At 45.9% G+C, this 11,709-nt stretch overlaps 1 protein-coding gene across 1 annotated transcript; it reads left to right on the top strand.

The window, feature by feature from the left end:
* Positions 1 to 9,940: 9,940 nt before the first annotated feature.
* Positions 9,941 to 11,709, top strand: GCG54_00013702 (putative transporter; the record flags this gene model as incomplete). Its single annotated transcript, XM_045413551.1, has 6 exons — positions 9,941 to 10,419; positions 10,477 to 10,658; positions 10,722 to 10,897; positions 10,968 to 11,069; positions 11,120 to 11,226; positions 11,280 to 11,709. The coding sequence occupies 6 exons, from the start codon at positions 9,941 to 9,943 to the stop codon at positions 11,707 to 11,709; spliced, it is 1,476 nt and encodes a 491-aa protein (XP_045269622.1).

Here is an 11,709-nt window from a genome sequence, read left to right on the forward strand (position 1 = left end):
GTCGGTTTATTTCTTCGGGAGTGAAAATATAGGTGCGAAGCTATACTGTGGCCTATGATGGCTAGCTGTTATGATAACGTCGAAAGGGCTTGGCGTCGAGGAGTTTTACATGGTCGAAGGATGGTTACACAGGAATGCACATGTAAAGATAGAGGCGTGTTGCTCGTAATGTTGCTTGGCATTCTGGTCTTTGCAAATAAATAGGCTGTTTCTAAGTTCGACTTACACTCAGAAGCATGTCCGATAACTTGCATGAACTTCATGATGCTGCAATGATGATGGATAAGTAGGTATCGGTTGGTCTAGGCCCGTATGTGTTCCGGAGCGCAATTGAGACCCTCGTCACACAACACTGCCATTGGCAAAGAACACAAATCTGGCATCAATTAGACGAGCCGAAGACCTTTTTGCCGTGAGGCTGATGAATTTGGCTTTACCGTAACCTACGACAAGATACCCATGGGCGCATGCTGTGTACCGTCAGAAGGAGCGAGCTGAAAAGCCTTCACCCCTGGGTCAGCAAAAGGGGACTCTGCAGGACCTTCGCACATCGCACCCGAAAACGGATCCTTTCCGGCAAATGCCACCTATTTCTCCAACCAACCGGGACGAAGACGCGGCGACTGGTGCAGGAGGACCACCCTGGGAGGCATTGGACTTGAAATATTGATGTGACCGAGGCTGTCTGCGAGGTTGGAATTAGCCGGCGGCGAGGTGCAAGTTCGCGGACTGCCCGGTCGGGGTTGCTACACGGCAGCACGACAGGCTTGCGGCGCACGAAATAGGTCCTCCACCAGAGACAAAATGTCCAATGGCTTATAATACAGGGTTCGCACCATTCCTTTGCGTGAGCCGGAACTTTTGATCTGGTGCGACAGAACGGGTGGCGTCGGTGAACTCGGTGAGGCGGGAGACTAGGGGTCACGGCACGGGGGAGGAAGGGAGCCGGGGGACGGACTCCGAACCCCCCACACCACCGGTATCGATTCCCAAGCAGTCTAACTCGTTGGTGCAATTTCCATGGTACATGAGCTGTCCATGCGCCGCCGTACGCTAGATGATCTAGCAGCATTGAGAAACCCCTAGGTTTCTGGAGATGTCTCCCGCCAGGGACGTATGCCAGAAGCAGATCTGTCTGCAGACAAAAGTGGCCAATTTTGTGACCATGCTGATTTAGCCCGAGACACCAGGTCTAGACCGTTTACTAAGCCTACAAGCACAAGCTGGCATGGCTGATTGTCAACGAGGAATGGATTCATCTCGTCAAAGCACGGCGGATGTGGATTTGTACGTTCTCCAAGACACGCAGATTGTCTTGCCTCTCACCAGGAGCCCTGTCAATGTCGTCTTTATAGTGCAATCGGATGTGTGCCAGGAGCCAAAAACCAGGGTTTTTCGATGATGTAAGTATGTATAATTTCCCCAATTATCGGCTTTTTAGAGTACTTTACTAAATCTAATAATACCCCCCTTATACTAGTACTAGCCTAGTTTTATAAAAAGTTACTCTATAAGACCCTAAATAAGATAGTATACTTTAGGAATAGCTAATATAGTCTTAAGGGATTCTACTATTTAGCTTAATATATTAAAAAGTAGGGCTAGTATTAAGATTTAAGTACTAAAGTAGACTTTATATATCCTTATTCTATATTAGTTATATTCTAAGTATTAAAATAAATACTTCTTAATAACTTACTATTATTATTAGTACTACTACTATAGTTATAGCTATAGCTATTATAGCTTTAATTAATAATATTATTAATAAACTTAACCTCTAAGTAATTTAATACTTTAGTAATATAAAGTAAGTATCTAAGTATACTACTTTACTATTATATAGTAACTATAATAACTTCTATTAGATATTCTATATTTTAAAGAGAAACTTTATAAATATTATAGCTTAGCTATAATATTATAACTTTATTAAGAATACTTAGTATTAAAGCTTTAAGTATAAGCTAATAATTAACTTATATATATTAAGCTAAGAGGTATATTAGTATATAACTTTAAATAAATTTTAGGTAATATAGAGTATTATCTTAGAGATATATTAATAAGTACTTATTAACTTTATTACCCTTTATAATAAGGTTATTAAGTAGCTAGATATTTTATATATATTACTTTAGATTAAGCTAAAAGATAAGTATAGCTACTTTATAAACTATATTAAAGTAATAGATAAAACTCTCTTATTTACCTATATACTTATATAGATAAAAAAGAGGTTTATTAGTTATAAAAGTTAGCTATAGTAAAATATATTTTATATAATTTAATTTAATAGAATATTTATATATATACTAATAGGTATAAAAGGATTTATAAATAATATAGTATTAATATAGTAAGTATATAGTTAATTATTTAACCTACTAGTAAGTTAGTATTACCTTAGAGATATTAGATTTACCTATAAGAGGGGTATCTTAATACTCTTCCTCAGTAAGAGGTATTATTAGGCTAAAATAAGGGCTTATATTAATATAATATTAATAAAAGAGGTATATAATATATTTTATATTAATAGAAAAGTAAGAATTAAAAACCTCTTTAGTAATATAAAAAAGTAGTAGTTTCTACTTAAGAACTATTTAGTAGAGTACTTTTATAAAGATTAAATTAGAATAATATATATAGTAACTATAGTTTATAACTTTATTACTCTTAAATAGTAGGATAATATACCTCTTAACTTTATATAGGATTAGGTATTAGAGATAGTAAGAAGGTAAGTAAATAAAGTAGTTAGTATAAAAACTAATAAAGTAGTATAGTATAATATAGTAATCTAAGTATAAGAAGCTTTTAAGGTAAGGTAGGTTTAAAAGAGGGATAATAATAATAGTAGGCGTAGTAATAATAATAATATAATTAAAGTAGTTATATAGCGTAAAGTTAGCTAGTAAGGTAAGTTATTAATATTAATATTAACTTTAATATTAGAGTTAATACTAGAGGTAGAGAGAAAAAGAGCTCTTTTTTTAATATAGTTAACTTAGTAAAAAAGGCTAATAATTATAAAAAAAATTATATATTATTTAATAATTAGTAAATACTAATAAATAAATTAATAGTTAGTTATTAAGTATAATATTAAGCCTATTTAACTATAGTTTAGCTAAAAAAGCCTCTTTTTTATTAATTAACTTAATATTTAATTAAGTAACTACTTCTAATATATAAGCTCTAAAGTATTAAGTAATATATAATACTACGCTAGCTTTAATATAATACTTAAATAATATTTAAAAATTATAGCTTATTACGTTAATATTACTTAACCTTATTTTATAAGGAGTAGAGATTACCTCTCTAAGTTAATTAATCCTCTACTTAATATACTTACTAAATTTATTAAACTAATAACTCCTCTCTTTACTCTATTTTATTAAGTAGTATTAAACTAGCTTTACTAATAAGGCTATAATAGGTATAGTAATATTTACTATAGGATTATCCTTAAGGTTATTAAAGTTTAACTACTTTCTCTTTTAGTATTAAGAAGGCTTACTAAGAGTTATTTTAACCTCTTCTACTTTATTTTTATTATTAGAAGTAATCTTAATAGTATTAATACTACTTATTTTAATAATAAACTAGCTTATTAATACCTAGTTAAGCTATAAGATTTTATATTTATTAATAAATAGGAAGCCTTTCTTTCTAATAACTTATAAATAAGAGTTCTTAGTAATAAAATTTTACTAGTAATTTTTTAATATATATATTATATTAAACTTATTATTATACTTAATACTTAAGTAGAAGAGGTTTTTAACTTTATACTATTTATATAATAATAACTTAAACTTATTAATAAAAGTCTTTTAAGTATATCCTAATAGCTTTAAGAACTCTACCTATATCTATAGTAAAATATTACTTATTATATAGTTAATATATAAGCTTTAATTATTAAGTAAGTTCCTCTTATTAACCTATTCTTAAGTTAGGATAAAGAATAGCTATAAAACTTTATAGGATTAAATAACCCTTACTATTAATAAAGAATAGGAAGTATAGTATTAATATAGTAATAATAAGAGTATCCTTATATCCTCTCTAGTATTAGAGATCCCTATATTATTTTAAATACTATTACCTTCTTTATTATTAAAAGGAGTACTTAGGATTATTATTATAATAGCTATTATTACTATTACTATTTAATTATAAAAGAAGATATAGGAGTTAATAAACCCCTTATCTCTTACCTTCTTTTATAAAAAATTTAATACTAATAAAAACCTTATATTAATAATTTATTTATAGTAAAATAACGTATTAAGAAAGTAGTAAATTAATACCTTAATCGCTAGTTATAGTAGTATAATAAAGCCTCTGAGATAGTGGTGGCGGGGGTTAAAAGTCCTGGTTTTTGGCTCCTGGCATACATCTGATTGCACCATTAGTGCCTGGATTTGTCTTGCAAAATTCTTCGGGAACATCAGGTTGGCCGCTCACGGAGCCCACCACTACCATTACTGCCAACGAATTTGCGCGCCGAGAGAAGATCGGCACCCTTCGATAAGAAGACAGCCATCATTTTCTGCTGCCACGTCTCAGGGCACCTGGGGCGAGGGATTCGTGCAGGGGAGGGGCACAACCCCCATGATGGCAGTTACTAGCACACGACCATCATCGGCTAGTATCAATGACGGGAACCATCTTCCCTCCAAAGTTTCGCCGTTATCCTCTCCCCCGCGCGGTCGACGGTGTGACTTTTGAGGCTGCCTAGGCGCCGAGACAGCCTTTCGTCCGACGGATGCACTGGATCGAAAAATGAAGGCGTCGATGCTAGATGGACCTGGAGATTCCAAGGCCCTGTCAAGTTGCCAAGCCGTTCAGAATGCCCGCTGATCGAGCACTTCATCCCCGCTTGGGGTAATGTGTCTGGGGTCGAACCTCGTGCTAATTGGAAGCGAAAGCCAACGGTGACGGTCTGTTGGGACTGATGCGTAACGCTTCACTGTCGGGCTTGGGAACGAGTCAGGGCTTCCTGGCCGAAATGGACCCTGGGACAGCCATTGCTATGGCGAATTGGACTGGACAGGCAGCGAGCGCCAGACGAGCCTGCAATCTCGCCGTTAATGAACAATTTCAAGGTCTGGCGTACGGCAAAGGGAGCGGACTATAGGCATCAAAGCCTCGTGCTGTAAAAGATGCTGTCTTGTGCCCCCCAAAGCATCTTGCCGTTGCGCACTGGAAGATAGACAAGACACAGCAGTGGATCAAGCCGGCTGCGATCTTGGCTCGCGGGGGAAGTAGAATCAGTGCCGTAGTGATAGGCATTAGTGGCGGGTTCTTCCCAGTTCAGTCTGGCTTATTCGAACGTTGAGGGGTTGTTGACGACAGAAGACTGCCGGACGCGAAACCGGAGGAGAGTCCAAAAGGATGGAGCCTGTGGGTGTGGACATGAGCGAAGAAGTGGGAGGGAACCGAAGAGGGCTGCAGCAACAGCGAGACTGGAGAGTGCTCAGAAGACTGGGGGAGGGGAGATGGCGTTCTGTTGCCAAGAATCGCCAAGGCCATTTCATGTTGTTGAGTTTGGAGAGTCGACGTTGGTTCGCAGATTCGGTCTGGAAGTCTGGAAGCCTTTGGCCTAAAAAGGGGGCTGACCCATGCTGTCCCCGGTTACCCCATGAGCCCCCCGGTTGGGACAGACGCGTCCCTGTGGATATCCTGGTCTCGTGCAGGGCAGGGAAGCACATCCATGGACGAGGTCGGGTTGGATGCAGATATGGTATCCTGTCACCTGTATCCGTACGTACAGGGCACCGGATGCCAGAGCGAACGAGAGAGTGAGGGCTCTCCGTCAGCGTCGTATCAATCACTTTCTGATCTGTGTTTCGTCAGCAACCAAGCGACCGGCCAGATCCTCAGCCAGTCAACGCTGGCGCCATGAGCAAGTATACATGCTTGCAATTGGAGTCCCAAAAAAGATTGCTGCACCGGTTTGCTGCCTCGAGGAAGGAAGGAGCCATCCATCAGTAATTCAGCCGTGCGAGTTGCCGCAAGACGAGCAGGAAGGAGCACTCCTCCCACCTTCCATGGGAGGTTCTAGTTTCCCAGGTTGGCTCCCACGCTCCTTCCATAATCTCAGTTCCCGGGGGTTTGACTGGACGAACCGGTCCCACTGGGTTGGAGCGATGTGGAACCGAGCTTCTCAACGCTGGCCATTCAGAGCTCATGGTTATCTCAGCCAGCGCTTTCGACAAATGGAGCTCCCCCAAAGATGAAGGCGGGTGGGCGTTCTCGACCCAACGTGCCTAAACTTAAACCTAATCTGGCGGGGCGGCACCAGTTAAAATCTTGGGGTAACGATACGTACCTCCAGACGTATCTTATCTTACCGTCGTACGAATACACCATCCACCTCTCTCACGTCTGTGAGCTTCAGTTGGTGCTTCCGTCGCCATTTTCAGTTACACCACGGGCAGTTGGTCCTGTCACCAGCGAGTGTGGCGGACGCTAGGGCCGAGGGAGCCTCTCTTTGACTCGGCTACCCAGCATGCAGCATTGAGGACGTGTGTGTTTAACCCGCTTTACGTTTCTTCTCCCGTATCCGCTGCGACAGCCAGCTGAAGCGCCTTCATCAGCCACGTTTCCCTGACCCGAGCTCCCCCTGTTCGTATCCAATGTCATTCTGTCTTACCGCTGATCAGTCAGATACAACTATCCGTATGTGGTACATGCTAGGGTACCTACCGTAGGAAGCAAGTCCAAACCAGCACCGGGCAACGGCCCCCCCCCCGTCATTTCCAACTCCAGGTCTCCACTGGCCCCGAATCCCCAGGAAAAGGGACCTCAGGTTTCCAAAGAAGCCCGCGAAATGCGGGCGTACCCCGTGTCCTGTCAAAACATGTGCCTGCTTTGCCTGCGCAACAGTTGGCGGGGAACGGTGGCGGAGCAGGCTAGTCTGTGCCAAGCTGTCGGAAACTCGGTCGTGCTGCCTGATTTGGCTCGCTTCGTCCGGGGTCCTGCCAGCCAAGACTTTTAGACGACATCGACGACCACGTCCTCATCCTGTCCTCATCTTTTCCCATCCATGTCCACGACGGCTTCCACCGCCTTACCTCGCAGCCATTCTTCTCTCCCATCGCCGCCTACATCCCGTCCCGTCTGCGCCCAGCAAGGTGCCTCATGCCTCTCCCGTCTTGACTGCATTCACCAGCTTCATTTTTTGTGGCGTCTACCCTCCCCTCGCTACAAGCCTGTTCCCTTACCCGCCCATCTCCCTGCCACCGTGCGCCCCCAAATCTCTTGTCCATGTATCACCAAGTGTTGATGGCTTTCTGATTGAGGAAAATATTCCATTTGACCGGCGCTAATTCCTCTAGCACTCCGGTACACGTGGCTGTAGGTTCAGCCAAGAAATGTCTGGCATGCCTCTCATCGCGACGGAATACTACCCGTCGTCTGTGTGACGCTTGGTGTCTTGGTGGCTGCCAGCACGAGAGGGAACATCTTTGTCGTCTCGGTGGAAAGGCACCATGGAATAGACCCTCTTGGCTGCGGCATCCCGTGCTCTGGGATCAGGAACCGTGTCCTCGAAGCTTGAGCTTAGAAGCATCCCCAATATCCGGATACCGAGAGTCTATGCCGTCACACACCCACACATGGCGAAGGGATTGTCACCGTAGAGAACATCGCGATGGATGGAGTTGTAAAGGCCAAGCTAAGTGGCACTGCAGCCTTGGCTCGCGGAGCGGAGAGTTCGGATGCTCGCGTCTGTCGTAGCACCGTCCAGGTCCGTGTCTCTCGCGCATGCCTGCGTTGTCTTGCATTCAACATTTCTGGGGCTTACGCTGTCTCAACCAGCAGTATGGTTCGCGAAATGCTGCTTTCCTGGCTATGGCGAATTTGAGGAGCCCACAGGCCAATGTTACCCTCCGGGCTGGATAGCCGCATTCCGAAGCCTGTGAAGTCCTTCTGTCGTTTGTGGAAAATCCGGTTGCATAAACGGTATCATAGATGCAGAACCGCGTCCATGACCAAAGGAAGAAGGAGCAGTCCGATAATATCATGGGGATTGGTTAGCACGCCAGCTGCTTGGGTCCTGACTTATGCTTTGTGGAGCATGGGATGGGATGGGATGTGGGCAAGGGAGAAGGGTTCTGCTTGTGTTCGTTGAAAACGCTTAGGCCAGCATTACTTGTTGCAAAGGAGGCTAGCGACAATGTTGCCCCAAAACCTCATTTCAAAAAAAAAAAAAAAACGAAAGTCCTCGAGGTCCATATCCACTCAGCCGAGCTGGAGGCATGGCTGGGGCTAGGAGATCCCAGCTTGGCCCTCTTGGCGGCTGCACTCCCACGGGGTAAAGAGGTTGAGGCCAGGCGGAAGAAATCAGATTGGTATGCGGGGGAAAGATTGGATGCGGAGCATGCCCCCATAGATTGTTTGGGGAAGTTGGAACTGCCAGCCCAGGGACTTTGGCGGGACACTGACTGAGTGGATGAACGGGGCAGACAGACATGGGACGGGTGGCAACGATGCGGCCGTTGGCTTGCTTTGGATGTGGATGTGTGACTCTGCTTCCATGATTACACTCTTCGTACCCCAGAGACCTGAGGGCCTCGTCAACTACGCACCAGACTACGTATGTGTGACACAGCTGAAGGCGCTATTCTGGTTGATGGATCGTGAGCAAACGGTCGTGTCCGCCGGTGATTGTCCAGATATGTTGGGCAAATCTATGATTATCTTGGACGCACGCTACTGCTGCGCGCCCACCGCATGCTTCGGTGGTCATCAACGTCGTCGCGCCGTATCTTGCGCACAGGTCATGGTAAGTAAGGCAGGGTAATGTACAGTAGGTACCTAGGTAAGGTAGGGATACATGGCCTCGATGGCGGGACTGCCTCAGCTGCACTAAGGCGAGATAGGCGTGGCGCCGGGCAGCCTATGACTGGCCCGGACGGGGCAGCTCAAGAGCCAAAACGGGATAAGCTGACAGGATCCGAATCCTGAGAAGCGGCAGAGTAGCAACGCTTCTAGCTCGCCGTCTCGGGGATGAGGTAGCGAAGGGTGCATGTACATACTTGCAAAGGTACCGCGCCTTACAGACTGACCGCAGAAATGACCAGGCCTCGGGCTGCTTCACATACAGACACAGAGAACCTCAGCGACAGACACACCCTGGTCTGGTACCTAAGGTAGGTAGGAAGAAGTTAGGGGTTGCTTGGAACCAGCCCGGCGAGACATCCGGACCTTTTTTTGCTATTCTCTTTACTTTTTTGCTTTCCCACAACCATGAATTTTGAGCAGTTTGCCAAGACATTAGACCATATGGATATATGGATGGGGTTGGTGCCATCGGATTCATTTAAAGAGGAGAGCTTCGTCCGGGGTCCTATCTTCCTCTCACGGATCTCTCCTGCCTTTCTCCTTCTTTTCTCATGCCCGATCTGCGCCGCTCTTGCACCTGCACCTGCACCTGCTTTCGCATCTGCTCTTGCAACTGATCGCCCTGTTTGTTTCTCTCGCGATTAAGGTCAAGTGAGACAGAAGCAAGACGATTAGTCTCGGGCTTCATCCTTCCCCCTCCGCCGTCGCTAGCCCAGGCCGCCCTTCTCAACAATACCAACGCCTCGTCTCATTTCGCCAGAGTGCCAATATTAGAAGCCGAAAGCTTGCATTGCTCTAGAGCCGCGGATAACTGCAGCACCCCTACTCAGCTGCATTCTCTTCACCTGGAGAGGCGCTCACTTTGATTGGCTTCCGAGCTTCACCTGGCTCTCTTTTCCGAGACACCCAGCAACTTTCGTGTGAGCTGTCTCACGCTTCGTCAAAGCACTTACACGCACTCGAATCCTTCCCGCGTCAAGTGTCGGCCACTTATCTTCCGGCGCTCCCCCGCTATTCCGACATCTCGCTCGTCGCAACCTCATCTTTCAAAACGTTGCACCTCTAAATAACTCTCAAAATGTCGTCAACCTCTGAGAAGGACATCAAGTCCCAGGGCGTCATCGACCCCTCGATCGAGGTCGAGTACGTCAGCGATCCCGAGAGGAGCGGCTTTGACCAAGCCGCTACCAAGAGGCTTTTGCGCAAGATGGACTGGGCTCTCATTCCCTTCCTCGCTCTGCTGTATTTGCTGTCCTTCCTGGACCGTACCAACATCGGAAACGCTCGTCTTGCCGGGATCGAGACAGACTTGGGCATGAAGGGTCTCGACTACAATGTTGCACTCTCCGTCTTCTTCCCCTGGTACGTGGCCGCTGAGATCCCCTCCAACCTGGCCATGAAGCGTTTCCGCCCCTCCATTTGGATTCCCTCCATCATGATTGCCTGGGGTATCTGCTGCACCCTTATGGGTCTCGTTCACAACTACGCCGGTCTCCTGGCTGCGCGCATGGCTCTCGGTCTTGCTGAGGGCGGTCTGTTTCCCGGCATTACTTACTAGTAAGTGTGAAAACACTCCAGAATCCCCCAAAACTCATCTGACGAACTGATTTCCAGCATCACAATGTGGTACCGTCGTCACGAGTGCGGTTTCCGTATGGCCATTTTCTTCTCCGCTGCTACCGCGGCCGGCGCCTTCGGAGGTCTCGCTCGCGGCATCGTCGAAATGAAAGGCGTCGGCGGCAAGCCTGGCTGGGCCTGGATCTTCATTCTCGAGGGTATCATCACTCTCGCCGTTGGTAAGTATCCTGATTCTTTCTTCCCTCTGATGCTTCAAGACTAACGGGGTTGCTCTTTCTCAGCCGTTGCTGCATTCTTTATCATGAATGACTACCCCGCTACCGCGAAGTTCCTCACCACCGCCGAGAAGGAGGAAGTCACCCGCCGCCTCGAGCAGGACCGCTCCGCTCTCGCCGACGAGTTTGACATGGCTTACTTCTGGGATGCGCTCAAGGACTGGAAGATCTGGGTTCACATGGTGAGTAATAGTTATCGCAGAAGTTCCAATCCTCCTGGGTCGCGTGGCTAACGTATGGTTTCCTCACCAGCTTATCACCATCGGAATTTACACTCCTTTGTACTCCTACTCTCTCTTCCTCCCGACCATTGTTCAGGGTCTGGGTTACACCAACAACACTGCTCAGCTCATGGTAAATCAAGCCCTTCAGCGATACAGTTGAGTCATACTTACCATCTTTAGACCGTCCCTCCTTACGTCGTAGCGTGCGTCTGCTGTATCAGCGGAGGCTGGTTGGCTGATCGTCACCGACAGAGAGGTATCTACATGATCTTCTTCTGCGCTGTGGGGTAAGTTACGCCTTTGTCCTCTGGTACCACACACCACATCCTAACGCTGTCAGCATCATCGGCTTCATCATGCTTCTCGCAGCTAAGAGCAACGGTGTCAAATACGCCGGCTGCTTCTTTGCTGCCTCTGGCATTTACCCCAACGTGCCCCAGGGTGTTGCCTGGAACGGCAACAACATTGGCGGGTCTGTCAAGCGAGGTGTCGGTATCGCCATGCACGTTGGCTTCGGCAATCTTGGCGGTGCCATCGCCGGTTTCCTGTACCAGGCCAAGGACAAGCCCCACTACTACCCGGGACACGGCACCCTCCTCTCGACCATGACAATGTCCATGATTCTCTCCACGTTCATGACTATCTACCTGCGTCGCGAGAACGCCCGCCGAGACCGCGAGTACAAGGACCCGAGTCAGTACACCACCGAGGAGAAGGCTGCCGAGCGCACCAAGGGTGACAACGCCACCTTCTTCCGTTACACCGTCTAA

Source organism: Colletotrichum gloeosporioides, assembly GCF_011800055.1.
Source record: "Colletotrichum gloeosporioides strain Lc1 chromosome Unknown consensus_11, whole genome shotgun sequence".
Classification (NCBI taxonomy): Eukaryota; Fungi; Ascomycota; class Sordariomycetes; order Glomerellales; family Glomerellaceae; genus Colletotrichum; species Colletotrichum gloeosporioides.